The sequence below is a fragment of the Parathielavia appendiculata genome (assembly GCF_033297405.1).
Source record: "Parathielavia appendiculata strain CBS 731.68 unplaced genomic scaffold N657scaffold_4, whole genome shotgun sequence".
NCBI lineage: Eukaryota > Fungi > Ascomycota > Sordariomycetes > Sordariales > Chaetomiaceae > Parathielavia > Parathielavia appendiculata.
In genome coordinates this window covers 238,868-266,692 of record NW_026944223.1, presented here as the reverse complement: position 1 = coordinate 266,692, position 27,825 = coordinate 238,868, and the positions used below count along the sequence as shown (strand labels likewise).

At 56.1% G+C, this 27,825-nt stretch overlaps 15 protein-coding genes across 15 annotated transcripts; 6 read left to right on the top strand and 9 right to left on the bottom strand.

Annotated features, from left to right (window-relative positions):
* Positions 1–742: 742 nt before the first annotated feature.
* N657DRAFT_333301 (uncharacterized protein) lies at positions 743–2,000 on the bottom strand. The gene is made up of 3 exons (XM_062786870.1): positions 1,999–2,000; positions 1,161–1,918; positions 743–956 (listed from the first exon to the last, which is right to left on the bottom strand). Exons 2-3 carry the CDS (start codon positions 1,727–1,729, stop codon positions 893–895), a joined length of 633 nt encoding a protein of 210 aa, XP_062648566.1. The 5' UTR covers positions 1,730–1,918; positions 1,999–2,000; the 3' UTR covers positions 743–892.
* N657DRAFT_333283 (uncharacterized protein) lies at positions 1,932–2,770 on the bottom strand. Its single transcript, XM_062786869.1, has 2 exons — positions 2,365–2,770; positions 1,932–2,259 (listed from the first exon to the last, which is right to left on the bottom strand). The coding sequence occupies exons 1-2, from the start codon at positions 2,594–2,596 to the stop codon at positions 2,000–2,002; spliced, it is 492 nt and encodes a 163-aa protein (XP_062648565.1). The 5' UTR covers positions 2,597–2,770; the 3' UTR covers positions 1,932–1,999.
* A 37-nt stretch (positions 2,771–2,807) lies between these two features.
* Positions 2,808–3,771, bottom strand: N657DRAFT_679616 (RNA-binding domain-containing protein; the record flags this gene model as incomplete). The annotated part of the gene is made up of 4 exons (XM_062796204.1): positions 2,808–3,358; positions 3,417–3,522; positions 3,600–3,707; positions 3,760–3,771. 4 exons carry the CDS (start codon positions 3,769–3,771, stop codon positions 2,808–2,810), a joined length of 777 nt encoding a protein of 258 aa, XP_062648564.1.
* A 1,154-nt stretch (positions 3,772–4,925) lies between these two features.
* N657DRAFT_679615 (uncharacterized protein) lies at positions 4,926–5,486 on the top strand (the record flags this gene model as incomplete). Its single annotated transcript, XM_062796203.1, has 2 exons — positions 4,926–5,418; positions 5,473–5,486. 2 exons carry the CDS (start codon positions 4,926–4,928, stop codon positions 5,484–5,486), a joined length of 507 nt encoding a protein of 168 aa, XP_062648563.1.
* Positions 5,487–6,011: 525 nt separating this feature from the next.
* On the bottom strand, positions 6,012–6,503 carry N657DRAFT_679614 (uncharacterized protein; the record flags this gene model as incomplete). Its single annotated transcript, XM_062796202.1, has 1 exon — positions 6,012–6,503. The coding sequence occupies one exon, from the start codon at positions 6,501–6,503 to the stop codon at positions 6,012–6,014; it is 492 nt and encodes a 163-aa protein (XP_062648562.1).
* Positions 6,504–7,362: 859 nt separating this feature from the next.
* N657DRAFT_662857 (glycoside hydrolase family 55 protein) lies at positions 7,363–9,976 on the top strand (the record flags this gene model as incomplete). Its single annotated transcript, XM_062795155.1, has 4 exons — positions 7,363–7,522; positions 7,572–7,832; positions 7,887–8,488; positions 8,543–9,976. The coding sequence occupies 4 exons, from the start codon at positions 7,363–7,365 to the stop codon at positions 9,908–9,910; spliced, it is 2,391 nt and encodes a 796-aa protein (XP_062648561.1). The 3' UTR covers positions 9,911–9,976.
* A 615-nt stretch (positions 9,977–10,591) lies between these two features.
* On the top strand, positions 10,592–11,752 carry N657DRAFT_632743 (uncharacterized protein; the record flags this gene model as incomplete). The annotated part of the gene is made up of 5 exons (XM_062791161.1): positions 10,592–10,624; positions 11,010–11,044; positions 11,104–11,128; positions 11,318–11,591; positions 11,649–11,752. The coding sequence occupies 5 exons, from the start codon at positions 10,592–10,594 to the stop codon at positions 11,750–11,752; spliced, it is 471 nt and encodes a 156-aa protein (XP_062648560.1).
* Positions 11,753–12,087: 335 nt separating this feature from the next.
* N657DRAFT_679612 (uncharacterized protein) lies at positions 12,088–12,411 on the bottom strand (the record flags this gene model as incomplete). The annotated part of the gene is made up of 1 exon (XM_062796201.1): positions 12,088–12,411. The coding sequence occupies one exon, from the start codon at positions 12,409–12,411 to the stop codon at positions 12,088–12,090; it is 324 nt and encodes a 107-aa protein (XP_062648559.1).
* Positions 12,412–14,714: 2,303 nt separating this feature from the next.
* Positions 14,715–15,489, bottom strand: N657DRAFT_679611 (uncharacterized protein; the record flags this gene model as incomplete). The annotated part of the gene is made up of 2 exons (XM_062796200.1): positions 14,715–15,331; positions 15,399–15,489. 2 exons carry the CDS (start codon positions 15,487–15,489, stop codon positions 14,715–14,717), a joined length of 708 nt encoding a protein of 235 aa, XP_062648558.1.
* Positions 15,490–15,803: 314 nt separating this feature from the next.
* On the top strand, positions 15,804–17,460 carry N657DRAFT_643538 (uncharacterized protein). Its single transcript, XM_062792580.1, has 3 exons — positions 15,804–16,035; positions 16,145–16,330; positions 16,401–17,460. The coding sequence occupies exons 1-3, from the start codon at positions 15,970–15,972 to the stop codon at positions 17,307–17,309; spliced, it is 1,161 nt and encodes a 386-aa protein (XP_062648557.1). The 5' UTR covers positions 15,804–15,969; the 3' UTR covers positions 17,310–17,460.
* A 289-nt stretch (positions 17,461–17,749) lies between these two features.
* Positions 17,750–18,889, bottom strand: N657DRAFT_679609 (NIPSNAP-domain-containing protein; the record flags this gene model as incomplete). Its single annotated transcript, XM_062796199.1, has 2 exons — positions 17,750–18,234; positions 18,295–18,889. 2 exons carry the CDS (start codon positions 18,887–18,889, stop codon positions 17,750–17,752), a joined length of 1,080 nt encoding a protein of 359 aa, XP_062648556.1.
* A 920-nt stretch (positions 18,890–19,809) lies between these two features.
* On the top strand, positions 19,810–20,271 carry N657DRAFT_643536 (uncharacterized protein). The gene is made up of 4 exons (XM_062792579.1): positions 19,810–19,868; positions 19,964–19,993; positions 20,079–20,129; positions 20,189–20,271. The coding sequence occupies exons 1-4, from the start codon at positions 19,820–19,822 to the stop codon at positions 20,239–20,241; spliced, it is 183 nt and encodes a 60-aa protein (XP_062648555.1). The 5' UTR covers positions 19,810–19,819; the 3' UTR covers positions 20,242–20,271.
* Positions 20,272–21,128: 857 nt separating this feature from the next.
* N657DRAFT_712068 (uncharacterized protein) lies at positions 21,129–22,297 on the top strand (the record flags this gene model as incomplete). The annotated part of the gene is made up of 2 exons (XM_062797446.1): positions 21,129–21,267; positions 21,367–22,297. The coding sequence occupies 2 exons, from the start codon at positions 21,129–21,131 to the stop codon at positions 22,224–22,226; spliced, it is 999 nt and encodes a 332-aa protein (XP_062648554.1). The 3' UTR covers positions 22,227–22,297.
* A 71-nt stretch (positions 22,298–22,368) lies between these two features.
* N657DRAFT_615763 (uncharacterized protein) lies at positions 22,369–23,260 on the bottom strand (the record flags this gene model as incomplete). Its single annotated transcript, XM_062790475.1, has 2 exons — positions 22,867–23,260; positions 22,369–22,720 (listed from the first exon to the last, which is right to left on the bottom strand). The coding sequence occupies exons 1-2, from the start codon at positions 23,121–23,123 to the stop codon at positions 22,369–22,371; spliced, it is 609 nt and encodes a 202-aa protein (XP_062648553.1). The 5' UTR covers positions 23,124–23,260.
* A 1,435-nt stretch (positions 23,261–24,695) lies between these two features.
* N657DRAFT_689193 (uncharacterized protein) lies at positions 24,696–26,517 on the bottom strand (the record flags this gene model as incomplete). The annotated part of the gene is made up of 3 exons (XM_062796982.1): positions 24,696–25,922; positions 25,983–26,124; positions 26,192–26,517. The coding sequence occupies 3 exons, from the start codon at positions 26,515–26,517 to the stop codon at positions 24,723–24,725; spliced, it is 1,668 nt and encodes a 555-aa protein (XP_062648552.1). The 3' UTR covers positions 24,696–24,722.
* Between the last annotated feature and the right edge of the window lie 1,308 nt (positions 26,518–27,825).

The following is a 27,825-nucleotide window of genomic DNA, read 5'->3' as shown; positions in this document are numbered from 1 at the left end:
GGGGACCGGGACGGAATTGGCTAGGCGTGCCGGCGAGAGATGTCCGTACTTTGGAATAGAGGGTTCATTAGGCCCCAAAGGGTGGAAAAGGGGGGACGCATCCATCTCGAGATGGTCACGGGGCGACCCTTGGATCGTGATCATTGCGTTGAAGAGTTGACGGAGCTGATCTGAGCAACGACTACGCAAGGATACGGGGTAAGATGTGAAGGGGCTTCGCAAATCAAGCGGTCTGAGGTGTAAGGCTGGAAGTGAGATGGGATGTGGTCGGAATGCTTGCTGTGGTGAGACGGAGGCTAGCAACAGCGCTCTTCTCTGTGGCCTTATATACTCTTTTCTCTAAGGTGTTTTTGGTCTCGAAAGAAACACACGAAATGAGACGGGACCACGCAACACCACCAGTCATACAGACACCCGCGGCCCCAGTCGCACAAAAGGGGACCGTGTAACAATAATGACTTACCTGGGAGCCGGTTTGTGAGCGCCGACAGTGTTGTGTGGGCTGGCGCTATCCAACCAACAAAGGGTTCTCTTTGGGAAGTGAAGGATCTGGCTGGCGTCTCCATGGGGACTCGCGTGCACGCATGAGCCATGGCAGGTGCGCACTAATGGAGCCCAGAGACAATCCAGAACTCATAGAACGACGGCGATTGGAAGGGATCTTTGGGGAGTGTGAGACTCGGCCAGAAGATTTCTTTGGTTACGGCGGTAAGGCGGGGAGGACAATTGAGGCAGCGAGCGTGCGTGCGACTTGGAGAGTCCAAGCGGTGACGTCGAGGACGGGAGTTGGTGGGCCGGGATCCCTCCGCTGTGGATGACGGCAGAACTGCAGACAAAGTGAATAGAACGAAACAGAGCCGGTATGCGAGGCGGTTGCGGCAGGCGGATGGGGTCATCTTTTGGCGTGCGGCGTGACGAGGCTATGTTCAAAAGCTGACTTTGGTAGTGCTGATGTCCTGTGATTGAGTCAGTCGGGTGGGCACGCAGAAGAGCAGGATCAGTGAAGTCTGATTGCATGACTGCTCTGCAAGTAAGCACGTCGAGCAGGGAAAATGGGACTGGCGGTGATTGTAGTGCGTGCGATGTTGCCGCAAAAAAGTACTGGTAAAGGGTTGCGGCCCAGACGCCAGACGGACGGTTCTGTGCTACCACGAACTCACCGATCCACGGCAGGAAGGTACTGGGAAAGTCGAAGGCAGTTTACAAGACGCTCCGGCAGTCTGGTCCAGCTGCGTATTTCCCACGAGTCACCCATATGTTGTGGGTTCAGGCCCGGAGTCGGCCAGCCCAATGGCAAACCGCCTTCTTTGCTGCATCTTCCTGCAGAGGTCGAATCTGGAGTAACATTGATCTGAAGACAGCCGAGTCCCGCTTTCCCGGAAAGCCACTGCCCGCTTGGGCTTGCATTGGCCCCCCGCGAGACGAGAACCTGGCACTGGTAGGGCTGACTGCAGGGCCATGGGACGATGTAACTGGAGGACACTGCCCATGTGCCAATCCAGACCGGCCAGGAAAACCAAGATGAAGCGTATGGAATACTGCGTCGGCCGAAGTGGCTCGATGGATTTCGAATCTCTGACTGATGAGAAATCGCCGGGCTTGACTCAGCAAGGCCAGAGGTTGCCCGGTGGTCGCCTTGACTTCCAGGTTCCTTGGAACTCAATTTGGAACGTGACGGGTTGCCTCGGGCGGCGTGGGCTTGGACCCCGCTATTCTGCAGCAGTGCCATGTATCGTCGTCCATCCGGAAGGCAGAGAGCCACGATCAAGTGTCAACAAGGCAGCTGTCTCACCGCAAGACGGCTGCTGTTCGCTAGTTACTGGCCGGACAACGAAAGGGTTCTGTCACAGGGACCGACTTTTTGCTCTGTCCTCAGGCTTGGCTTCTGCAAGGATCTTGTGTCATTCCTTACTGGACCCTATAAGTGGAACACATTGTGTCATGTCAGTTTGGCTGCATACGCATGTAGGCTGGCCTGGTGGGAGACAGAGGACTCACTCTAGGGGTTCCCACACTCCGCCTCAGCAGAGACAGAAGGTGACTGAGTACTAAGCCACTTTGGTCTCCTTCTAGGCCTAAGTGAGGGGTTTTCTTCGTAGGCAGCACTGAAGGGTTGCCGAGCAAGTGGGCCACATGGATTTGGGGAGCAACGGAGCCAGCTTTCCGACCACCCTTCTCTTCGGAACAAATAGTCAGCTTTCCCCATGTCGGACCTCGCTCGACGACCTAGATGACGCTTGTTTGGAACTTTCCAAGTTAGTGGTAAGTTGTAGCGCGCATCCCGCGTGAGCAGCATCGGCAGCAATGCCCGGGATTTTGAGTAACCTCCTTCATCGCCATAGGGCTGACATGTACCGTGGACATGGCGGTCCCTTCCTGGGGGCGGAAATACCGGACACGCATGACAAATCCCCCGATCCACGACAAGACCCGGCGCTTTGGGTGGCCTCTTCGATTTCGGGGAGAGGAGGATCCGAAACCAAGATATGGGCCGGCTTTGACAGTAATTCATTCGTGTTTCAGCGGCTCGCAAATATCGAAGGGCGGGTCTGTGAGTCTGGCGGATGGGACTCCCGACGCTCTTATGCGGAATCATCGATTTGGTTAGACAGCTCGCCAGCTTCACGGCAAGGAATCCGTCGTCTAGAATCCATTAGCCTAGCAACGCCGAATACTAAAACACACATCACGAGCAAATCTCATCTGCTCGCTCCATTCCCGTTCGTTTTGTGACCATCCGCTCCTGAAACGCCGTCCATTTCCCAAATGTCCCATTCTGGCCTACCCCAACCGATCGCTGGCCCCTTCTATCTCCTGTCCCGGCTGTGACTGCGGCTTCGGCTGCGCCTATCATAGCTGTCGTAGCTATCACGGCTAGGGCTTCTCCGCCTGCCGTAGCTGCGGCTACCCCTGCGGGCGCGACCGCCGGCGCGGCCAGGCGGCGGCGTCCGTGACGGAGACCGAGACGTGTATGATGCCGACCGAGACCGGTACCTCCGGGATCCGCGGCTGGGCGCCGGTGATCGAGAGCGCGACACAGACCGAGGGCGGTAGACGTCGCCGGAGCGGTGGCCGTGGCGACCCGAGCCACCACCCGCAGCGGGGGATCTCCAGCCACGACCGCCAGCAGGAGCGCCGCCGCCGCCTGAGGCGCTGAGCACAGACCTGACGTTCGCCGGCGGGCCGCGGGGTCCACGGCGGGCTACCGGGGGAGGAGGCGAGACCTTGCGGCGGGGGAGGACGATCGACACATTGATTACGGCGCCGTCGAGTTGAGCCTCGTGCATGTGAGTGATGGCCGACTGGGCGTCGTCCTCGTTGAAGTAGAGGATGTATGCGGTGCCACGGTTGAGACCGGCTGCATTGCAGATGGGATCAGCATCACGTGCACATAGTCTATATTGGAGGGACCTTACTTGTTCGGCCAATCGGGAGATCCAGATCTTCAATCTCGCCGTACTGCCCAAAGATTTCGTATAGATGGTCTTCGTTGACGTTTTTAGTCAGGCGCTCGACAACAATCTGAACCAAGGCCCTGTTAGCAGAACGCAGAGATAATGTTTCTGAAAAGGTGTTTGACATGACATGCCTTGGTGGACCTCATCCGAGGACTCGGACTGCGGGTTCTGGTTCGCGAGCGGCTCCTGTCGCGGCTGTAGCTTCGATCGCGCGAGTAGCTGTAGCTGCGAGAGCGGGTACGACTGCGACTGCGATTTGGGGTGCGACTGGCAGTGCGACCGCGGCTGCGGCTGCGGCTACGGTATCGGCCATTTCTTGCTGGAGAACGGCTGTTGTCGTCTCGATCGGGAGAACGGCGGCGATCCATTGACGGCGATCGCGAATATCGAGAGCGCGGAGTTGGAGACCGGGAGCGTGATTGAGATGGGCGAGGCTCGTCTAGAGCCATGCGGTGGCTGGCTCCTGCAGAAGCCATTGGATGGTTGCACAGGCTGCAGAGCAACCAAATCAAATGCGCCCAGGTGACCGATTGCTTGCAAAGTGCAATGCAGCCGACGGCCTGACAAAAGCTTCTGGCGCGCTGGCTAAATTCAGACGCGATTTCTTATCTGCACGTGACCACATAAATCACACATGGCCTGGCTCCACACAGCTGGCTGGATCTCGACTTCCCTCTTCTGGGCTATGCGTCATTCTCTTGGCGCCTGCCCGCTTCCTTGTTGCACGCAACGGCCATCTTCATCAACCACCTACGATGTCTGTTCCTTTTCACATGAGTTGGACAGCGGCAGTCGGCCAGACAAAACTGTTTCGCATAGTAGCGATTCTTTCTTCCTCTATCACCGACCAAGTCAAAAAACAGTGCTCATGCCGCTGGTCGACTGTTATTAATGTTACAAGCATCTCGAGAAGTTACGGTGCTGGGACCTATACCTTGTAATTGTCATCACCGGCTTATTCATATGGGGACAGACACGAATCATCTACAGTGCAGCCGTGTCTGATAGTCTTCTGCGTTAATCCCTTTTCCGGTTTCAGCCGCCCTGTTGTTCTGGTTTCTGGATTCCGAAAGGGCCTGCCTGATGACGGCAGAAGTCAACCCAAGGCCCTAACAGATTGGTTGCTTGATTCATGGGTGTGCTGGGCAGCACACCCTCCGTTCCGTCATGGCCCTGCGCCCATTGGACGAACACACACAAACGCATAAGGGACGAACAGCGACATGCCACAGGGTCCTGTGTTGCGACCCCTGAGGCCCTTTGTTTTGACGTCATATCATGGACGACCACCAGCGTGGGAAAAACCAGGTTTGACAACTCGCAAGGGCTGTGATGGGGGGGCGACAGGATACTCAAATAGGGTCTCCTCCTACCGCTGTTTGGAGAGTTGTTAATTGTCCTTCACCATCCAACTCACCATCCAACATCCACCCACCTCAAGCAGCCACAACCATCACACATCACACCATGGGCCTTTTCTCTCGTCACGCCGAACCGACGCCTCAGCCGCAACCTGTCTATGAACAGCCGCCCAAGAAGCACGGCCTCTTCGGATCCCGGCACCAATCCCCACCGCGCTCCCACACGACAAACACCAGCCGAAGCGCCTACAGCGTCTCACCTGACCGCGACCGCGGCAGCGGCGGTGTCTTCCGCCGGTCGACGGACGCAAGCCACAACGGCAGCCACCGTAGCAGCGGCGGCCTGCTGCACCGGAGCTTCGGCAACGGCAACCGGGTCGACCTGGACCCCAGCATCGTGCAGGCCCAGGAGCGCCTCCGGAACGCCGAGTCCGCCGAGATGGAGGCCGACCGCGCCCTGATCGCCGCCCGGGAGAGCGTCCGCGAGGCCCGCGAGCACGTCCGCCGGCTCGAGCTCGAGGCCCAGGAGGAGGCCCGCCGGGCAAAGATCAAGCAGCACCACGCCAAGGATCTCTCCAAGAGGGGGAAGCAGCTTGGACGTAGGTGACTCCGAAGATTGTGTCCGGTTTCTGGTTAGGTACTGACTTGTGTAGGATACGGAAACTGAGTTGGTTGAATCGTCAACCTCTACATCTTCTTTTAGCGTCTTGCGAATGTGGTCTTGGGTAGGGCACACGGGAGGGAAATACCACGGCGTTCTGCATCTGAGCGTTTCGTCCTTGTTCATTCCTTTGCTGCTGTATTCCTACTGTACTGTTCACTGATCCATATACCAACATTTAAAGTTCTTTGCAATATCTGACCATGAACACATTGAAGTGAGGAGAGCAAGAACAATCCACATGACGAACACAATCTTCCAGAAGCTATTAGTCCGATTCACTGGGCAAGGTATTTCCCAGACCAGCCAGGTGCCAGTTCGTCCCTCTCCTCGCACCTCCGCCCTCCCTATTCCGCCACATCACTCCCCCCTTTCATAACTTCCCCCTTCCACCCATCCAGCACAAGATCCAATACAGTACACTCTACCACGGCCGTCTCAGTAACTCCGTCAACGAAACGTGTGATGAGTTATACCCCCCGCCATGACCGCAACAACGACCCCAGCAACCCTCACCCTCGCTGACAGCCCCTAGGCTTCATTCTTCTTCTTCTTGCCACCACGGTTGCACTTCTTGCAACCATTCCTTTCCCGCTGCTCGTCAATCTCGGCGATCTCTACCGCGTTTCGTCGGCTGCAGCGGCAGCGCGGCCGCTTGCAGCGCGAATTTGTGACTAGCGCCTTGTCGACGTACCCGTGAGACTCGTCGGACTCCTCTGCTGAGTCGGGGTTGGATTGGTGGTGGTGGTGGTTGGCTCTGAAGTTGAGGCGCAGGTGCGGTCCGTGACCGCTGCGGTGGTTGCGCCAGCGGAGATGTGGGCGAGGTCCGAGTCGGTTGTTTAGATGGTGGTGGTAGTGGATGATGATGGCGCGGTGTTGTCTGCTGAGGCCTGGGCAGTGTCGTGCGTGCTGTAAGTTGGGGAGAGGACGAGGTTGTTGGTCAGCTGGTTGGCATAAAAAGTTGGCTGCGGCAAGCAGGATGGTTCCGAGAAGAGCCGGGAGAGCAAGCAAGAGGTGAATCATCTCGGCGTTGCGTCTGGGAATTCTTACTCGAGGATGTGTTTTCGGCTGATTCGTGACGGTAGTCGAGTGTATATTTCTCCAAAAAAAGGGGTTGGTATGGTGCCTGAGCATAATGTACACGAGGATGGCTTCGAGATGCCCCTGAGACTCGAAGTTGGCGAACGGTGTTGGCTTTATAGCCCTGCCGAGGGAGATTGTTGCTGGTCGACACTGACAACATAGCGAGCCATGTGTGGTGCCATATCATAGTCACACTCTGCTTTTGGCTTCGAAGTGATGGGATAATCCAAGTTGATACTTCACTGCGCTCTTACGACACGATGCACCCGTCGGCTAGGTGGTCCTCGTCATCCCTGAATTGCGTACAAGGCGCTGAAGGGGAGAAGATCGTTGAGGGCATCTCATTTATGGTTTGCTTGTCCGTAGAGTGAATGCTTTCCTCACTGTCAACAAGTCTTGAAGCGATAAACTTCAGACAAAACCGGTAGAGAAAACTGAATTGCTGGGTTACCCCGCGAGCTTAATGTATTATGGAAGAAGGTGCCCTCCTTCCTTCGCATGGCTCCGAGTCCAGTTCGGTGGCCACTCTCGTCCTCCCAGACTGATGTTTACTTCCGCCTCACACAATCGAGTTCAACTCTTCCCAAAACGTGCCGGGACCACAGAACAATCACGTCGAGGTCGCCATCATCGCATCATTTTCGGTGTTGCATAGCCAGTTTGGACTACACAAGAGAGTGCGTATCATCGTCCATCCTCACCGGCGGCCTGCTCGTCTTGTCTTTCCCCTCACTTCCGACTTCGCAACTCCCATACCGATTCCTCTCATTTGATACCACCATTGTACCGCAGTCCGAACATGAAGTCCTTCTTCGTATTTATGCTGGCTGCGGCATCTGTCGCCTGGACTGCTTACTGGATGGAAGACATCTCCCGTCATGGCATCGCCCCGTTTAACCCGGACAAGGACTATCGCATCTTCAGAAATGTGAAGCAGTGGGGAGCCAAGGGCGATGGAGGTAAGGGACACTGGCACTCTTGGAGGAGTCCCTGCTGACTTCTGCACAGTTACCGACGATACTGCTGCTATCCATGCCGCCATCAGCCACGGCAACCGTTGCGGCGGCGCACGCTGCGTTGGGTCGACTATCACACCGGCCATTGTGTATTTCCCAGCCGGAACCTATCTCATCACCGCTCCAATTGTCGGCTTCTACTACACTCAGCTGGTTGGGGACCCGACCCACATGCCCGTCATCAAGGCCTCTCCGAGATTCCCAACACAGGCAATCGCTCTTCTGGACGCCGACCCTTACATGAGCAACGGCAGTACGTGACTCGTGACGGTCAAATAGCATCTGTTTCTAATGTGAGCGGGAACAGAGCTCAATTTTCAGGCGACGAACGTCTTCTACCGACAAGTCCGCAACCTGGTATTTGACACGAGGGCTGTTCGCGGGAAAGCCACTGGGATCCATTGGCCGTCTGCCCAAGCCACTCTGATCCAGAACTGTGCGTTCCATCTATCTTCTGACCCGAAAGACACCCATGTGGGCATTTTCATGGAAGAAGGGAGCGGGGGCATGATGGTCGACCTCGTTTTCCACGGCGGCAAGTACGGTGCCCGGTTCGGCAATCAGCAGTACACGATGCGTAACCTGACCTTCTACGGCTCGGATACCGCCATCGACCAGATCTGGAACTGGGGTTGGACGTACAAGTCGCTCAAGGTCGTTGGCTCCCGGGTTGGCATCAACATGTCATCGTCCGACGTCGGGTCCGTCACCCTTCTTGACAGCTCGTTCGTCAATGTCAGCACCGCTCTTGTAACCGGGCGAACTCCGGGCAACAAAACCGGTCTCGGCTCGTTGGTCATCCAGAACGTGTTATACACGAATGTCCCAACTGTTCTGGCGGGGGCAGACGGGCAGCCTCTCCTCTTGGGAGATCCGAACGGCTCTGTCCACGACGGTGGTTACGCGAGGGTAAGTCTGTCCGAGCAAATGTGAGATGCGATACCTGCGCTGACTTACCATAAGGGCAATATGTATGCTCCACACGGACCATCCCTGCTGGAAGGACGCGAGTTCGCCTTCTCGCAGCCTGCGACCCTGAAGCTCGGAGACCGCTACTATGAGAGATCGAAGCCGCAGTATGAACAATACCCCGCCTCTGATTTCATGTCAGCTCGGGATCACTATGCTGTGGGTGACGGACAGACAGACGACACCTCTGCCCTCAACGCGCTGTTTCAAGCGGTCGCTGGTTCGTCGTACATTGCCTACTTGGACGCCGGGTATTACAAAGTCACCAACACTATCTTCATTCCGCCGAATACTCGCGTCGTCGGCGAAGGTCTTGCCGCAATCATCATGGGCGCTGGTGAGAAGTTCTTTGACCCAAACAATCCCCGTCCTGTGGTTCAGGTTGGGAAGCAGGGCGATGTTGGGTTCCTTGAGATGAGCGACATCATCGTATCGGCTCAAGGGGCAACTGCAGGAGCCGTCATGATCGAATATAACCTCAACACCCCGGCAGCCGAGAACACCTGCAGTCCAGGAAATCCGCCTTCCGGCCTCTGGGATGTTCACGTCCGCGTTGGAGGGTACAAGGGATCCAAGCTTCAAGTTGCCCAGTGTCCTATCACACCAAATCAACACAACTACGTCAATTCTTCATGTGTCGCCGGGTATATGGGCATGCACATCACCCCGAGTGCCCGGAACTTGTACATGGAGAACAACTGGATCTGGGTGGCCGACCATGACATCGACGACTGGAACTCGACCCAGATCAGTGTCTTTGTCGCTCGAGGGCTGCTGGTGGAGGGGAGCCGTATCTGGCTGGTTGGGAGTTCGGTTGAGCACCACACCCTGTATCAGTACCAGCTGGTCAACGCCTCAGATGTCTGGATGGGCCAGATCCAGACCGAGACCCCATACTACCAGCCAAACCCGCCGGCTCCGTATCCATTCACTCTGCTGAACGCCACCATCCGCGATCCCGATTTCACCACCGACTGCCAGCACTACGCTGCGCCGAGTTCTCTGAGGCCAGGGACCAGCGCGCCGTGTGCCATGGCATGGGGCCTGCGTATCCTCGATTCGAAGGACGTGGTCGTGTTCGGTGCCGGTCTGTACAGCTTCTTCAACAACTATGACACAAGTTGCAGCACCGCCGCGGCGGGCGAGGACTGTCAGGCGCGCATCTTTTGGGTCGGCGACAGTAGTGGCAAGGCTGCGGACGTGCTGACGGTGGAGACGTACAATCTCAACACCATTGGCAGTGTTAGCATGATCACGCAGGGCAAGATTGACATGGCCACCTGGGATCAGAACAGGGCGACGTTTGCGAGCACCTTGGCCGTGTTTCGGTCTGAGGGCGCAGCAAGGGAGGTTGGAGTATGAATGGGTGAATGTCAGGTTAGTTGCACTAGGGACACTGTTGTGATGGCGTTTGGCGTTGGGTTCGGAGTCAGCTCCCTTACCTCTTCCAGGGCCCCAGAGAGATGAAGGGAGCTGCTATTATATACCATACTTGCCCATGTACCGTTAGTTGTCTTTGTACAGAATACATTGTCGGTGTGGAACACTTGGCCTATATCATTCCGCGGACATGGGAAAATGCCATTGCTCGCGGTGATGTGAGGGGTGGCGTACATATTACAGTACATGATGTGCACAGGGCTTTTGCAGTGAGAACCCCCTTTCACAGGTGAGGAGGAAAGTTGGATACAGCGACAAATGGCCTCAACTTTGTTGAAAGGCCAGTCGGCATGCTCTAATCCTGGGCACAGGAATAATGCAACTGGAGCATTGATAACGGGAACATCAGGGGTTGGGCATGGCCTTTGATGCTCTTTCATGTTGGAACAAACTTCACATAATGTGCATATCAGCGAGTGCACCATATCAGCGAGTGCACCATATCAGCGAGTGCACCATATCAGCGAGTGCACCATATCAGCGAGTGCACCACTTATCAAGTTTTGGTGGGACTGTGGGCAAAATGTGTTTTAAAAATGTTAGGGCTCTAACGTTATCGTTTTTTAAAAAACACATTTTGCGCACAGTGGTGCATTCGCTGATATGGTGCACTCGCTGATAGTGCACGTTAGCAGAGTATGTTTTTTTTTTCTTTGCAAGGGGTCAAGAGGCAAGGGCCTTGTGCCATCACGTCAATGATCACGATCGGTCCGATCCGAAGTTGGCGATCGTCTTGTGATGTCGTTGGGTTGGCGTCTGAGGGCGCCTGGGTATCTGGATCATAATTTCCGGGGTTGTGGAGTGCATGTGGAATTGTGGAGGAGACTGGGTTTTTCTCTGTAGGGGTGTGACCAACGACCCGTGATGATGAGTGGCTGCCACTGGAGAAAGTGGGACACTGGGAACAAGCGTCGGCGCTTGGGCCAGCGCTTCCTTTTCTTCTCAGTTTCTTTTTCTCCCGGACCCATGTCTGACTATTGCTCACACTCGGCTGAAAACCAACAACGGAAATCCAGCCTAGGTATGCCGAAGCCACCTCATCGGGACAGGAACAATGTGAGTCGAGTCAATGATTAATTTGATGGCTGCCCGAGTAAACGCAATAAAAATCTCAGGTACAGCACAAAAGAGTCCGACAAGGTTGGCAGCGAACAATGAAAAACGTGGGGTATTGACCAAGGTTGAATGTACTGTATAAAAGGCTAAAACGGTGCAAGTCGAGAAGAAAAAGGTAGTGAAAAAGGGCATCCCCTTGCGCCGCATCCATCTCATATCCCTCGTAGAAAAACCTTTGGTTCATCAAACAACGCTGCCATGAAATGAAACCAGATCCCGACCCTGCCACCTATCGTCTCCTTCCTCCTCATATGCAAAGTCAAGATCCGTCCCAGATCAGTTCCCCAAGAAGAAGTAATTAAGGTCCAGCCGGCAAAGCCATCGTGCCCCTTCCCGATATCAATCCCCTTAGCTCATAGGCGAACAAAGTCCGGGTTTGTGGTTAGAAAGAAGTGGGCGGAAGACAAGGCGAAAAAAAGGGGTATCAAGCTTTCGACGGTGTGCCGCAAGCGGCAAATAGGGGAGATCTCGAGTAGAGAGGGCGATGGTAGGTGGCGATAGCTTTGCCGGAAGAACGAAGAATAAGAGTTAAAGAAGTATCCAGGGCTAAGATTCAGTCGTATGTGTGAGGAATCATCGAGGCCGTCCGATCGCGCCCCGGCTGCCTGCTCTGGAGAACCGAAGGTGAAGGAGGTCAAGGAGGCGTGAATTAAGAATAAAAGTGGTCGCGAGTCGCGCGCGACCGCTGAGGCGCCGTAGAGGATGCGACTCCCTCGGGGGGTGTGAGAGGTGTGCGTCGACGAAGTCGCAGCCCACGGGTTGTGCCTCAAATAAACCTGCCGAAGGAGCTGACTGATTCGGTTTGGATTGAGAACGCCCCGCTCTGACAAAGGAAAACGATTGTGGTGATGCTCGCATCGAAGAAATCCGGCTCGCAGTGCGCCGGGGTGTCGCTTCCCGGCCGTCCTGATCCTAGTCCGACGAGGGATTCTCTCTGTTCCCAGAGTCCGCAATCCCCTTCGCCCAAGGCTGTGTCGGCGCGATTAAAGGAGGGCAGCGGCAACAAGACCGGCCACAGCGACGACGCCAACTTGGCCGGCTCCAAGTGCTGGCGCAGCGTTCGGGTCGGCTGAGGTAGAGGCGGCCGCGACAGATGAGGTAGTAGAGCTCGTCGGTAACCTGACGGTACTGGAAGCAGAGCTGGCGACGCTCGAGCTCGAGCTGCTGGACGTAGTCACTTCAACGCGCTGCAGAGTCACAGTCTTGGTGAGCGTCAAAATGCTCGTTGAAGTAGCCGTCGACAATTCCTCAGCGACAGCCGCTAGCGGCAGTGCGAGGGCGGCGAGGATGAATGTCCGTAGATGCATTTTGAAGAAAGGGAACGATTCGCGTCCGAGACTGCGTCGGGAGATGCTGAAGAGTTGTGTATTTGACGTGTGAGAAGTAGAGTGGAATCCGGACTGCGGCTCGCTGAATGCAAGCAGAGTCAAACGCCGGGGGATTCTGGGTTTGTTTGATCGACCTTTCCAAGCCAAACAGTTCACCCTTGGTTCGAGGAGGTGGAAGCGATCGTCGACGGCTGCTCCTAATGACGGGCGGATGTGTCGTCAAGAAATGGTGCACGTGATGCTGATGCTGCTAAAGAGCGTGTGGAATAAAGAATGACAGACTGAATACGTCGAGTATTCAAGGTCGGGGGGAGGCGCTCCAAGGGTAGACTTTGCCAACGAAGCCTGTGTGGGAGCGGAGGGTGGGCGGCGTGGCCTGAAGAGACGGGGAGGAATGGGAGAAGTCCACGATGTCGGGCGGGTGTCTGGGGTGCTGCCCTGCGGCGCAAATTGCGTTTGTGCACGCCAAGAGCCCAATGAGCCGGCAAGGCACAAATCACGTTAGGCGGTACGTAGCGGGACGCACACCTTCCCCACCAGGGATTGGCGCTCGCCGAAGGGTTGCTCTGGTACCTGCGTCGTCCGGACAGGGGTAAAATCGGCATCCGTCCCTCGTTCCCAATCGCTGCGCAGGCGCCAAGGGCGACCTTGTCCTGGAAATCGCGGTTGTCCGGCCGCGAATTCAGCGGCCTCAAGGGAGCAACTGAAGGGGCTAGCCGTACGGTCATCGCTGGCTGGCAGAAGCTTCACAATTGACAATTACCTAGTACAAAAAAAGTACAGACTCCGTTTACACAGCGGCGCGCACTCAGGGTCCACCAAAAATAAAAGTATGGCACTTTCCCAAAGAAGTAAGCTGAGCCTCCTGGGCCTCTCTTTTGTCCACTGCCCAAGCGCCTCGCAACCACTGCCACATCACAGAGAACGCTGAGAGGTGCTCAGGTCGCTTGCGATCCCAGAGAGCCTAGCCTCCTGAGCGGGTATTCATGGTGCAAAGGGCGCGCCGTTGAGCACGCTGTTAACCGAACAACGGACCCGTGAAGAGATGGCGGCGAACTGCGATATTTAACCAATTTTCTGTGGAGTCCTTGATTTTCGTGCCCAGCATCGATGTCTTGTTGTCTCTTGCAGAAGCGGACCGTGGCCCTTCCCAGGGATTCATCCAGGACGACACTTAGCGACAGCCTTCTTTTTGTGGGGAGGTCAGACTGCGGATCTGTCCCAGGTAACGTTTATGGTTCCTGAATATGGAAGCCTGGATGTTCTTACCTTCTGCCTACAGCACATCGACGACTCATCGAGGCCTGGCTGGTGCCATGTGTCGCACACCCGCCTCCTGGATGCACATTGTACCACGTTGCAAGAATCTCGGCCATCTGGGAACTAATGGTCTCGCATCCCTGTCCCGAACGTGGAAGCATCTGCACGGCGGGAGGATTGGGTAGGGTTTCAATGCATGCTAGAGAACCCACGAAAATTCTCTCCTGCAGCTTCGTCTCGGGCTCTCTCGCTCGGCTTGGGACTCCCAGTGTTACACAACCAATGCTCTAGAAAACCTCGAAACCGCGTGTCTGCGGCCATTCGACCATGCTCCTTCAGCCGGGCGTTTTGCAGCAAGGAACATAGGTTCTCGTTCTGAGAACGTGGCATGTCTGACACGCAGCAGCCAGCGTGTACGGATAGGCTGTCGAGCTTCAGATTCGGGACCGCCCATTTCAGGTCCGCGGGCGCCTACCTGCGTCGAGCCCGTGTTTCGGGGGTTCTGTCCCAATACCTCATCCGTTTCCGCATGAATTCATGCCCGGCACCGTAAGAAATGGCCTTCGCCTAACAAACCTGCAGAAGAATCAAGGAATGTGGAAACCTTAGAAAAAGGCTTAAGGGAAATGGTCAAGTGTTCCTCCACCAGGCCAGCTGATTCCCTATCCCCATTACGCGCAGTCAAGATGAAGCTCTTCTTTGTGCCCAACTATACACCGCTAGGTGCCTATTTTAGCAGATATCCCCTCTTCCAAAGCACCAAGAATGCCTGGTATGGCAGTGTACAAACTCTGCGTCCAAACCCGCCAACACCAGAGAGTCCGGGCATTCGGAGGAAGCGCTGTCCTTGACCCCATGCAACTAAGCTCTTTTACCGTAACGCCAAAACCATGCAGGGCCTTCTCGAGTGCCCGATCCAGATCTTGACTTTGAATCCCCACAAACCCAACCATTTCCTTGCTCTGGGTTGATGAACCAGTCCTCCCAAGCCGGCCGGACAGACAGACGGCCACCGCCGTAACTCAACTCGTCCACCTGATGCCCACCTCCACGCAACTGACATTTCTCACCCGCACCTGATCCTCCGCCTCCGCATCCGCCTCCTCATCCACTACCACAACATCATCCACAGCCCGCACCGTCCGGGTCCTCACCAACACAGCCAGTTCCCTCTCCCTCGTAAAAAACCCGCCAATCTCCACTGCCCTCTCAATCGCCCTCCCCGTCGCCACAAGCATGACATCATCCAGCCGATCCCCGATAACCCCGGTCGCTTTTTGCCCCGTCGCTGCACCTGCCTCACCCCTCCCAGCATTCCCAGAAGATCTCGATATAGAAGTTGAAGCAGAAGTGGTAGCTGACGCGACCCTCGCAGCAAGCGGCACCCTGCTATCCCGCCCCGCGCGCCGCGACGGCGCCTTCTCCAGGGCCTTGCGCACGCGCCGGACGAGGCTCATGAAGCTTGCGCCGGACGAGACTTTGACGACGATGGTGTGCGACGCGAGCGGCGGGGGGGTGTAGCCGTCTGAGTCGGCTGCTAAGGCTAGTAAGTCAGGGGAGGATGGCGCTGCTCGTGGTGGGTTTCGTGGGCGGGTGGAGGGGGAGGGACCGGGGAGGGGACGTTTTTGGATGCGCGTGCCTGTTGAGGGTGAGGTGGGTTAGTTGAGAATAGGCCGTGAGCAATTAGCGAGGGGCGGGAAGCTAACCTTTGGGGATGGGCGGAAGTTTCGTTTGTGGCTTGTTTGGTAGGGCGTCGGGTCGAGCGCCGTCGGCAACCGTTGGCGATGTCGAGGCCATTGTCAAGATATCGCGCTGAGGGTCTGTATACGATCGGGATCGGGCTGAGGATAAGGGCGCGTGGATAGCCGGCAGCGGATTCGAGACAAGATTGAGGAGAAGAAAAGTTGAAATGTTCCTGCGGCAGCAGCGCGGTATTTAATGGCAGTGACGGCCGTCAACTGTAGCGCGCGCCGCGTTTGCAGACGCAGAGAGTCACGCTCGAAAATGTTCAGATTTCGATATGTCATGGTTGCGCATGGTGGGGTTGATCTGCAAGTGAACGATGCCAAGAGATGCTTGGGGTCTCAGCAGAGCTCCACCAAAATCGTCATCCCATCTGCGACTCTGCAAACCAGCTCACTCTACGTCCGTAGCTTAACTCGAAGCTGTCGCCAGGCAACCTCCCTGGTATCCATAAAGCCACAAACACCGCACCCAGCCTGAAATATGGGTGCCTACTGCACGCGCAAAAGGACAGCAATAGCCTGACGCATCATCATGTCGGTGGAAATCTGGCCACATGTTGCGCCCGACCAGCTTAAAGCTGCCGTTGAGACAGCCGAGGTGCGTCGTATCGCTCCTCATCTAAGCTATTTGGTCGTCCTCCGATCAACAGATGGCTGTTACCATGGACGCATCATGGGTACTGATTGAACCTTCCACTGCGCCACAGATACGCGAACTGGACTGGTTCGTCAAGGAACTCCACGAAACGTTCACCAACCTTAAGCATGGCCTCGAGGACTGTTATGCGCTGCTTGCGCCGATAGACCCAGGGAGCACGCTGGTCCTCAGCACGCCGCGGAATGAGATAGTCAAAGGCCATGTCACACGCGTGGGGACTCGGATAGTCAAGGGGGTGTGGTCTCGCCGTTCTTCACCACCATGCCCGAGCAACGAATGACGATACTGACGCGCAGCCATCGCAGACAATCCACCTCCGGCTCCGTACTCTACCACACCAGACCCTCAACATCAATCCCGACCACCCGATCCACCTCGCATCTCTCACGACCCTCCACGCCCTCCTCACCCACTCTATCGACCTCCTAGCCCTCACCATGTCTTACTCGTACCCGTCCGCGACGACAACGTCACCCACAGCGACCCCTCGCCCGCCCTCGCTCCCCCCTCCCCAATTTCTCTCCGCCCAACTCCGCCTGCTCTCCCAATCCCTCGCCGAAGCCTCAGCCCTGCTCAAAGGTCCGCCACTGACATCCTCCGACCCGTCCTGGACAACCCGTTCCGCCCCCCCCTCCCACTTCACCCCTCCTCTCCCCCAACTCCACCCCAGCACCACCAGCAACACCAGCACTGGCTCCTCCTCCTCAACACCAGCGGGCGCCCCATCCCTAAGTTTCCACCTCACAATCCAAGATAGCTCCCTCGTCCTCTGGCTGCGCACCCTCGAGCCGGCCGACGCGCCCGCCCCGCTCTACACCAAGCTCGCCCTGGCGATCGGCACGGCCCGCAGGCTGGAACACGACGAGGCCGACAAGGTGTTTGCGTGGTCCTGCTGCAACGACAACCATAACAACAACAATAATAGTAATAACAACAGCAACAACAACCAGCAGTCTTCTGAGTCGTTATCGAGGCATTATAGTGCTAGTGTTGTCCAGGAAGCCGCAAAACCAACCGCCCCCATCCCCTTATCTGGCACACGCATCAAGAAGCGGGCCGTGGACGTCTACGTCCGCGAAAAAGTTCGCGTCGAGAGTGCCGATCCGAGCCTGCTGTCGCTGTCGGCCAAGCTGACGGCGCTGGGTCACACGCTGGCGCTGGCGCGGCGAAACCTGGCGGCGGTTATGGGGGAGGAGGTGGAAGGGGACGAGTAAAATTGGCCTCTGTTGTGGCTGGACAGGGGATCTAGGACGGCGGTGGTGAGAACGAGTGACGGTGTTGGGGGAATTGTGGCTGTTAAGTAGAATACCAGGTACGGACGGGGCGGTGGATGATCGCTTATCATCAGGACTCTTTGCATCGGCTCGAGTTGGTTGGCATGCATTCTTGTACCCGGAGGTCAACGTAGTATTGCTTTGAGCAACAATGGTTTGGGTATTTAGGACAGCTCATCATCTGTCTCTAGTATTGCAATATTATCCGCAACTATCAACAACGCCCGTGGCTGTAAAACACCGAGCTGTTGAGAAAAGCAAGGAAAACAGAAATAAAATCAAACTGCATATGTACATGGCCCTCTGCCACGGCCCAGTCTGGTCAACGCCAGAGAATGTGAGACGACGTGCCACTGCATCCCCAACCATCGTATAATTGATTACGCCACCGGCGACCACGGCATGGGCACCAGAATCCGGCTCTTCATCTCCTGGATCAGCGGGACAGTCTTGTGCACCGTCTCGGCCCAGCCTTCTATGCCCCAGCTCTTCTCACGGCGAATCTTGCGCTCCTCGAGATCGGCAAACTGCCACAGGTGGTGCACCGTATTGAGGTCGCCAATTTGCACAAACCACGCGCCCACGCCCTCCATGACCTCGCGCCGCGCCTTGAGCCCGCGCCGCCAGTGCGTCTCCCACTCAAGCAGGTTTCCCGGGTGCAGCGTGTACGAGCGCAGCTCAAAGAGCCCGCCCAGCTTTCTGGGGGGCGTCGTCGGCCAGAAGCTGAACTCTTGCATGAGCGAGGCCCGCTTGCTGTGGATCAGCCGGCGCAGCTTCTTGTCAAAGTCGGGGAACTGCGGGTTGCGCGAGATGGTGTTGAGAGAGGCATGGAAGCCTTGGTAGCGTTGGTATTCCCAAATGTGTACTGCCAAAGGACTTAATTAGGCCCCGCCTTGCCCGTTCATGATGATGCATGGTCACTCACCAAACGTATCGCAGTCGCCCACCTCGGTCCGCCAGCTCCCGACCAGGTGAACCTTATTCTCGGGCGAGCTGGCCACCTTGGGGTACCAGTTGCCCACGAGTTCGACGTACTCGTCCACGCACTCGGGCTTAACCTCGTGGAATTCGATCGAGTGCACGTACTTGCCACGGGCGAGCACCTGGCTGAAGCTGGCCTCAATCTGGGCGTCCAGCTCGCGGCCCTCCTTGGTGCCGTAGATGAGGTTCGTCAGCGGGCCCGCCTTGCGCGGGGGAGCTTGTTCGGCGGCGCGTGCCGCGTTCCCTGTACCGGCCGCCGCAGTGCTCAGCGATCCTAGGCCCTGGGCCGAGGAGGAGGAGGAGGAGGAGCTAGAAGATGCAAGAGAGGACGACGAGGCAAACCCACTGGCTTCCCGCTGCTTCTTGGCCTCCGCAAGCTGCGCCCGGAACGTCTTCTGCCGGCTGTTGAAGGTCTCGTGCTGGTCCGGCTGGATGTCGCCCAGGGTCGGCGGGCGGTCGCTCCGGGTCGCAACCGAGCTTGTAAATGTCCTTATCGCGGGCGTCTGCCGGGCGGCGCGAGCGATGCGTTGCGAAATCATGGCTTCGGTCGGCGATGTTTTGACGAGGAGTGTGGCGGATAATGTCTGAACCCTGAAATGAGGGGAAGCAGGCGGCTCGCGTGAGGTGCAGAGCTAGCCGGAGGCAAGCAAACGCGCAACGCTCTGATTGAGACGAAACAAACGAAGCACGCAATCGCTGAGTGATGAGGGCCGATTTTACCGATTGAAGAATTATCGATCGAACAGGTGGGACGAGGTGGTGCCGCGAGAAGCCGAGGAAAGAGCAGGACGAGACGCAAAACGCAACAACAGCACGGCAGAAAACGCTTGGGCAGACAAAAGGGGCCGTTTGCCAGGCAGCTTGTGATTGCGGGAGTTACTCCTGGGTATGAGCACTGCAGGAAGGAACGGCAAGCGGGAAGCTAGATTGGGTATCGTATCAAGTGCGAGGTGAGGGAAGGAGAGGTGAACGAAGAGGAGGGGAGTGATGCAGGTTAATTGGATGGCAGAAGCGGGTGTTACGCAGACCTCTTCACCCCGCACTTCAAAGGACGGTTGAGATGCGGAGGAGATCGAACAGGAGGAGTTGCTGGTTGCTCTCCTGCTCAGCTTGACTCGAGGTCAGCTGCAAGCCAGGGTCCAGAGCCCAGACCATTCACTGTCTGACGGCTGCAGCCTGCCTGGAGGGAAAATGCCGGGGCTGATGATGTCACAAAGCTGGGGAGACAGAAGCTCCACTGTCAGTCTGAGCGGAGAATCATTTCCACGAATCCGAGCTGACCCACCAAATATGAGAGCTCGGCAAGTTTGATGCCTCACATTTGAGGCTTCAACCCTCAGGAACCATTCGATTCGGCTGCTGCTGGAGCATCGGAAGTTGTGCCGCGAAAAACGCTCGTTTCTGACCTGGCAACTCCATCACAAACACCACCCAAACCTCCGTCGTCACCGCCAGAAGATACCGCCACGATGTCTTGGCTCGGCGTCGCTCCCTTCAAGAAGTTCCCGACGCCAGTGTGTACGTCGATTGGCCCATCAAAGAGCACTGTCGTCGTCGCTGGCGGCGCGCATGGAGCATCTGAACGGGCGACAACAACTGACAATGACTCGCAGTGCGTCCCATGGCTCCCTTTCTGGCTGCCGGTATGCCTTGACTCTACAACCCTCAAATTTTTTACAACAAATTCGCCGTATCACCGTCGAGCACACAGACTAACGGTCCCTGCAGCCGCCGTGATATTCTACGGCGTCAACTCGGCCCAGAACGCCATGATGAACTGTACGCCCACATCTCGATAATCCATCCCCGTTCTCCCCAAAACTGACAGCATGGCACAGCCGACGAGTTCAAGAACGACCCCCGCAATCCCAACGTGAAGGCCGCGCACTAGACGGAGAACGTTGGGTGGCGACGCCGTGGAGCGGGCGAGAGATGGACGACGCGGCATTTCCTTGATTCGATATCCCGAAGAGCTGTCCAGTAACACGGACTTGTATCATAGAGCAGCCAACGTCAATTGAGCTGTTGATCTCGGTCCCGTGTGTGGTGAGGCGTGGAGGGGTGGACTTCTAGAGCATGGTTTTGGCGGCGCTCTCTTTCCAGCATGCTTCGGGGATCCCGTCCATGAGGGAACCCAGTTTGTCTTACCAACGCAACCGATGGAAGCACCGGTTCGCACATTTGCCAGTTGACATGCTGATCTCAGCATGTCTATCGGCATCCACTATCAACTCCCCATTGTTGTGGATGCTTTCGCTCTGGCATAGATCAAACCACCCGTTGCTGGGCGCCCGCATTGAGAGTTCGTCTTGATACTCGCCGATATGTCGGGAATCAGTAGAGGTTACATTTGACTATGAGGTTTTAGGTTGTCTAAGGTACCTGGCTTTTGTGCCCGTTTGCTATCCCCTTCATCTCGAAGACGAGCACCCGGTACATGGCACCGGCGAGCGTGCGTCGCCCTGTGTTTTAGCTCATATCTCGAAGACTAGAATACAATAACTAGCCGTGACTTCATTCCGTGCACTGCTTGAGCCCTGCTGAACCGTCACCTCTTTTGCCCCACCGACCTTAGCTGATTTTCTCAAATCCGGAACAGCGCGCAGGCGGCGTGACTAACTTTGCCGAGGCTCACTTGACCTACAACTCTCACTTCAAATACAACCCGAAACACATTTCATGCCACTTCTTAGACTGGCAAGCCCGCCAGCACTTTGCAATCGCACATTGTTCGTCTTTCAACATCATCATATCAGAAGAAACGCCTTCACAACCACAATGAGCAACTCATCCAGCAACCCTCTTTCGCGGACCGACTCACCCGCTCAACCATCATCAACCCGGTCATCAACCCCGAGGAACAACGCCACTACAGCGGGGACAACCAAACAAGAAGTCCGGATTCTCATGCTCCACGGTACTTTATCCCCCTTCCCCATTTCCAGTTTTGGCTTGCCCCCCTAGGCAAAAGCGCCGACACTACCATGAAAATACTTTTTACTGACCCCAAACAAAGGCTACACCCAATCCGGCCCCCTCTTCCGCGCGAAGACGCGGGCCCTCGAGAAACTCCTCGCCAAAGCCCTCGCGCCTGCCGGCCTGGTCCCAACCCTGCTGTACCCCACCGCGCCGAACCGGTTGTCGGTCAGGGATATACCGGGGTATGAACCGCGCCGTAGTGGTAGTAGTATTGAGGAAGGCGGGGATGCTGCTGAGGAGGTGGATTATGGACTGGGGCAGGCAGAGGAAGAGAAGGAGGAGATTGACTCGTGGGCGTGGTTTCGGCGGGATGAGGCCACGGGGAGTTATAGGTTTGTTAGGGAGGGTATGGGCAGGTTGGCTGAGGTTATCAATGCGTCTTCATCTTCTGCTTCTTGTCCGAGTGGGAAGGGGGATGAGCAGAGTGAAGAGGCAGGGGCAGGGGAGAAGGAGCAGCAGCCTGGGTTCATTGACGGGGTGATTGGGTTCAGCCAGGGCGGGTGCATGGCAGGGATGCTGGCGTCTGCTTTGGAGGAAGGGAGGACAGGCCAAGACCTGCCGATGGAGCACACCGGTTGGGTGGGGGCGGTGCGGGAGGCGAACGGCGGGCGGCCGCTCAAGTTTGCCGTGGTGTACAGCGGCTTCTATGCCGTGCCGGGGGATCTGGCGTGGCTGTACGAGCCCAAGATCAAGACGCCGACGCTGCATTTCCTGGGCAGCCTGGACACGGTCGTGGACGAGAGCCGCAGTCGAGGGCTTGTCGAGCGGTGCGAGGCGCCCGTGGTCTTCACACACCCCGGCGGGCACTATGTGCCCGTCAGCAAGGAGTGGGTGATGCCGCTCGCGGGGTTCATCAAGAAGTGCCTGGATGGGGAGGGTCAAGGGATGAAGCTGTAAGGGCGCGTCACTTGGGGCTGATTGCATTTCGGGATCTGTATGACTTTCGGAGTCATGAGTCAATCTGGCTGGCCCGAGTGCAGCAACCTACAAATACAAGACGGATAGATGATAGATCCTCGATATACACTACAGAACGGCCTCAGATATTCCGAGAACGCCCCGTCACCGACTCGGGCGGCACCTCATTCTGGTCCGACCGCTGATCCGGCACCGACTCGGGCGCCTCATAGTATTCCCCCTTGAACTGGCTGCCCCGGCTTCCCTGCGAGGGCACCTCCTCTCGGCTAGTCGCTTCAAGACCGACGTTCGACTTGGCGGCCAGCCGGCCTTGCTCCGAGACGTCACCTTGCCTCGCGGGCTCCCGACGACGGCCGCCGACGGCCTCATCCAAGGGCAGCAGGTCCGGCCTGCTGGGGTCCACCATCTCCCGCTCCAGCTGGCGTGGGTCCTTGCCCCAACCCTTGACCGTGGCCTCGTCAATCTTTCCCGGGCTGTGCTGGTAGATGTGGGCTGTCTTGTCCTCCGGGCCGCCGGCGCCCTCGTAGGCGGATCCGCGGATGAAGCTGTCAAAGGGTTCAAAAGTCAGACAACTATTCCTCGTCGTCTCCTGCAGAGGGTTGGAAGTGGGGATGCTCACCGGCCGGTTTCATCGACGTCGCCACCCTCGTCGGCGGGGATGCGGCGGTTGTAGCTTCGGTTCGTGATGTTGTTCTCGCCGACCTTGACGGTGGAGCCGGGGAACTTCTGGTCTATGGTGGCGTTGACGCCAAAGTCCTCGAGGCCCGAGGCCCGCCCCTTGCCTGTGCCCGTCTTGGACTGGTATGTGTTCAGGTCACGCTCAGCCCGCTGGGCAATGTCGTTGAGCTGGTCTCTTCCGGGGCCTTGTTCAGACATGGTGGTGGCGTTCTGGGTTTGAGGCTTCTTGAAATCAAGAGTGTTGTTGATTATTTGTAAGATTGCGAAGTGTGAGATGTATGGTTTGCTCTACGAATCTTCAGGTTCATTGGAAGCGTCGCATTAATACTAGTCTGGTCGCTGGTTGAAGTCTATGTCGTCATGGTGTTGTCAAATCGTGACGGACAATGGAGACTGGAGACGACGAACAGGGGATGATCGGCGAGATGCAGCCCACAAATTATCAGTCGAAAGCCATCGGCGGTTTTCTGACAGCAATTCTTCTATACGTCGATGCTTCAAATTGGCAGGCCATAATATCAAGTGTAAGTGCTTCGGCCTGTGGTGTCGCTGATCGCCGAGTTGGAACCTGCTTTATGTCACCAAATCAAATCGAAGAAAGCAACCACTTAAGGTAAAGGTACGGAACTAAATACTTCATACTGGATGTTCATTTACAGGAAGGAGAAAACCGGTTTTTGGGAATCTTGGTTTGTCATGAGCTGAGAGTTGAAAGGCACCCCATGCATCCCACTCCTAACATGTACGACCTGCCCGAGTGCTAGATGTCGAGTCAAGCTGATAATGTGAACTCGTTGTCCTATTCCAGGAATAACTTTGCTAGAGAACAATGTTTAACTCCACATGAAGTCCTTCGTGTCTTTCGGAATGTTCGATCCCCGAGAAGAACTTGAAGACTGAGCATGTTAGCAAGGGGTTCAAGCTGTGTTGCCACGGCAACTGCACTCAGGGGGAGATTCAACCATTTACTTCTGGTAAGATAGGAAAAAATTTATACCACGTCCAGGGTAACGTCAAAGAGTTGCAGCGATAGGTGGTTCCCATCGGCGTATGACTTGCGCTCTTCTCTCTCCAGTGACATGCATTGGGCCGTATCTGCGTGCTTACTTATATATTAGCACAGTCCAATGAACGTTTCAATGTTCGTAATCGTTGTCCACGTTGCGGCTACAGGGTATCAGATTGGATTTTGTGTACTAAGGTAGTCAATGCTTGAGGACCGACACAACCCGGTTTGGTGAGGGACCAGGTAACACTTCTGGTTCGGATGGATGATCTGCCCCGGCAGCAGGTCGACCAGCGTTTGGTGTAGAAGATCTCCGTTCTCCAATTTCGACGACCACTGAGGGTGATCTCCTCGGGCCTCAAAGCTCTGCGGAACTTTTAAACTCGCAAATTAGAACTTTCCAGTTCGAGTCCCAGTGAGCCCCTGGGACAAGAAAACGCCACTCCCCGCCCCCAGCCCCCCCCTTCCCCTCGGCCGGGGAAACCCGGACGTCGGCTATGTCATAGCTTACTCAAGGACAAAACACATAGAAAGAGAGAGCTCTGAACAAGCTCGCTTGCTCAACATGGATTCTGAACCACCCGCGTACCTGGTAGCTGAAACTCAGGGGTGAGAGAGGCGCTCTCAGCTTTTTTGCTTCCTGTCAGAGGGAACTTTTTGATTGCAACTTGAACAATGTCCAAAGGGCAGAACAGTGAAATATTCGATGGGTATTCCTGCAACTGAATTCCATCTACGGTACTAAACAACAAAGAAAGTGCCATAGAAATTCAAACGCCAGCACCACCCCCCTAGACAATCTGACCCGTGATGCCCCAGCCCTCTCCATTTCCACACCCGGGCAACACGTTCAAGCTCTCCTGTGTCTCAACCCTCGCCTCCAAGATGGCATTCGCCTCGGCGTCGAGCCCCTCAGTTCTGAGCCTAGACTCGACCAACAACGACGTCTGCAGCCAAAACAAATCCCTGCCCGAATCCAAGCTCTTCCACCGATACACAGCCGCCTTGTCCCTCTGGCCCGTATATTCGGCAATGCTCGCCATGAAATAATACGCGCTAAACACCAGATACCGATCGACATAATCCCACTGATCCACCCTCCTCCCGCGATTCCCCTCCTTCCGCTCAATCCGTTCCTTCAGCCCCCTCAAAATCTCCTCGGCCCGTCGCGCCGTGGCGGGCGTAAACAGCGGGACGTACATGCGCACGAGCAAGTCTTCGAGTTCGAGAATCCGAGAGGTTGTCGCGAACGCGCCCCGGTGGGCGAGGGATTGCGTCACGGTGGTCCGGAAGGACGCGATGATGTCGCCCGCCATGGCGTGCGTCGGGTCGACGAGCGTCACGTAGCCGCGCTTGAGGTGGATGGTTACGTCGTCGTGGTCGCCTCGTACCCGGCTGACGCAGTCAATCCAGATATGCCAGGCGCGCGAGATGAAAGCTTGGAGGTGCTGCCAGTTGGCAGCTGCTCCTCCTGTAACTGTTGTTGACGTTGGTGTCGTTGTTGTTGCGGTTGTCGTCTGGAGGGCGAGCCGCTGCAGGGAGGCGGCCACCCTCGTGATGGGGTGGTGCGGGAGCTTGATGCGGGTGTAGCTGTGCAGGTACCGGCAAAAGATGGACAGGATGTCGGTCCAACCCATGGTGAGGACCAGCTGGGGTACGGCCAGGCAGCAGTCCCAGAGGGCTTCGATGTCGAGGCTGCCGCTGCGCTCCGGGTCGAGGGCCGCTTCGATGCCGAGGAACGCGCGCCGGAGCATGTCACCGCCTTGGTGCGGACGGCCGGCCAGGAAGTGGTCCTGGGCGGAACGCACGTGCTGCAGGATCGAGTTGTCCCGCGGCCCGAACAGCTCCGTGCTGGACCGGCCCCCGAGAGTTGAATCATCGGTTTTCCAGGGCGTCTCGCGCTCGGACCAGTGGGTTATTAGGGCGGCGTACGCGCTGAGTGTAATTTCGACCTGGAATTCGTCGTCGCTGAAGTATGGGAGGTAACCGCGCTGGGAAAGGAGTGTTAGCTCCTGTTGTCTTTTTGCTGCGCTCGGTTGCCAACCCCCGACGGCATGGGGCGGCTGTTCCCTGGTCCTCGCGCTCCTCCTTTTTGCGACCCTCGACTTTGCCGATTTCAACAATGCGTTGCTGTTAGTTTTGTTGTACTTGGTCCACTTCCATTTCGCAAACTGGCCTTTGTACATTCTCGCACTACAAGACAAAGTGTCAGACCACGACCCATTCCATTGTTTGTGGTTTTCAGGGGGGGAACGTGTACGTTGCTTTGAACTTGTGTTTGGTCAACATGACCTCAATGACTTCGTTCAAAATCTTGTTTTGGTCCATGTAGAGCTCCCGGATGATCTGTTTTCGGGCCTCCCAGTCGGCCTGGCTTGAAGGAACTAGCGGACGTTCTGGCAAAGGTTCGGTGACGGAAGCTGCGGCTTGAACTTCCACATGGCGAATTGAGGACGTAATATTTGACGCTTCGGAGTTGTGGCATTCGACGGACTCGGCTGACTGGGAGAAGGAAGTGGATGTCAAGGGCAAGGACTGATCCGCTGAGCCGTTAACAGCATTCGGGGTAGTGAAGGGTGGTTCCATTTCTCCGACTTTGGATAAATCACGAGGACCTCGAGCTCTGTACCAGCCTGGTAATCCGCGCAAATACAGCTGGTGATTGTTGACTAAGAGAGGACCTGGGATGGTGAAGGCGTTGGATAGGAGTGACATGATCGCAAGAGTCGAATCAGGGCTGGCTGAGGGCATGATGCAGCGGAAAGAGACAAAACAGCGGCGAAGGTCGCCCGCTGAATATTAATGCCAGTGACGAGTGATATCGCTTGAGGTTGCGCTTCGGATACGGCGAGTTGGACAGAAAGCGGGTGTGGGATTGTTGGCAGGTGTAGCTAAGTTCAGTCAGTTCATCAGGACATCGAACTGTGGCCTTCAAGCTTCGCGTTAACTAGGTTGGATATTTACCTTACCTCAGGTTAGAGTTACCCGTGCCTTGTCCTTGACTTGCATAGCAGTTGTGCCACCCAACGTGGAAACCCACATGGCACACACCTCGGCTGCGTGGTATGCAGCCTCCCTGACCCCTTGCCTGTGCCTCCGTCATCTCTCTGCACAGGTGTTGATAGGTGGCGGGCCATACCCACAAGCATTCACAGCTTGGACACTGATTTGCCTTGTTACGTGGTACACGATTCCGCGCTAGGCACAACTCATCTGCGGCGCCATCACGCTGTCTTGTCTGAAATACGTCCTCATTGCCGCCATCTTCCTTCCATCTGTCAACTTTTCAACGGGAGTTGGGCAAACCCTCGGAAGAAGGGGTTGTCGATGATTCCAGAATAAATGTGATAGAATGATCCTGATGACCTCCCGTGTCGCACAAGGATCGGAAACACATCCTGGCGGTTACCTTGGCCTCTACCGCAATCCGTTCAAGGACAGTTCCTTCGGCCGAGAACATGAAATCACACTCAGAGTGTCTAACTTACTTCAGTAGTGGAAGGGGTTTGATTGGACTGCAATAAGTCACTGTAATACTTTCAGTGCTGATGGAGGTTGAAGAAATCCATTAACTAACGTTCTTTTGGTGACTTTCCATTGTCTGCTGGAGAAAGGTGAAAGAACTGAAGTTGAATCATGGAAGGTACGAGCTACTGCTCAAGCCTCTAAAGGCAATCCGAGTCAACTAAAACAGTGATAACACTGATAAACTAAAGAGCAGACGTACTGTACGTAACGAACCTTGCCCCGACGAAGGAAACCGCCTCAGTTTACGGCGCATGTCAAAAATAAATGTTTCCGTCTCCACACCCCTTTATTAGTCCATACAACATGAGATAGAGTTAAATCTTTGATTGTGATTTTTGTCAGTGAACCCGACGAGTCGCTCATACC

Bases quoted from the DNA above. Each gene is read 5' to 3' on its own strand.
- N657DRAFT_333301 (XM_062786870.1), bottom strand. From the start codon at position 1,729: ATGGCACTGCTGCAGAATAGCGGGGTCCAAGCCCACGCCGCCCGAGGC. The intron at 957-1,160 runs GTGAGTTCGTGG...ACTCAATCACAG, and splicing joins TACCTTCCTGCCGTGGATCG to GACATCAGCACTACCAAAGT.
- N657DRAFT_333283 (XM_062786869.1), bottom strand. From the start codon at position 2,596: ATGATTCCGCATAAGAGCGTCGGGAGTCCCATCCGCCAGACTCACAGA. The intron at 2,260-2,364 runs ATGTCCACGGTA...ACAACTTACCAC, and splicing joins GCCCCCAGGAAGGGACCGCC to TAACTTGGAAAGTTCCAAAC.
- N657DRAFT_643538 (XM_062792580.1), top strand. From the start codon at position 15,970: ATGTCGGTGGAAATCTGGCCACATGTTGCGCCCGACCAGCTTAAAGCT. The intron at 16,036-16,144 runs GTGCGTCGTATC...ACTGCGCCACAG, and splicing joins CTGCCGTTGAGACAGCCGAG to ATACGCGAACTGGACTGGTT. The intron at 16,331-16,400 runs GTGTGGTCTCGC...CAGCCATCGCAG, and splicing joins GGACTCGGATAGTCAAGGGG to ACAATCCACCTCCGGCTCCG.
- N657DRAFT_643536 (XM_062792579.1), top strand. From the start codon at position 19,820: ATGTCTTGGCTCGGCGTCGCTCCCTTCAAGAAGTTCCCGACGCCAGTG. The intron at 19,869-19,963 runs GTACGTCGATTG...AATGACTCGCAG, and splicing joins GAAGTTCCCGACGCCAGTGT to TGCGTCCCATGGCTCCCTTT. The intron at 19,994-20,078 runs GTATGCCTTGAC...CGGTCCCTGCAG, and splicing joins GGCTCCCTTTCTGGCTGCCG to CCGCCGTGATATTCTACGGC.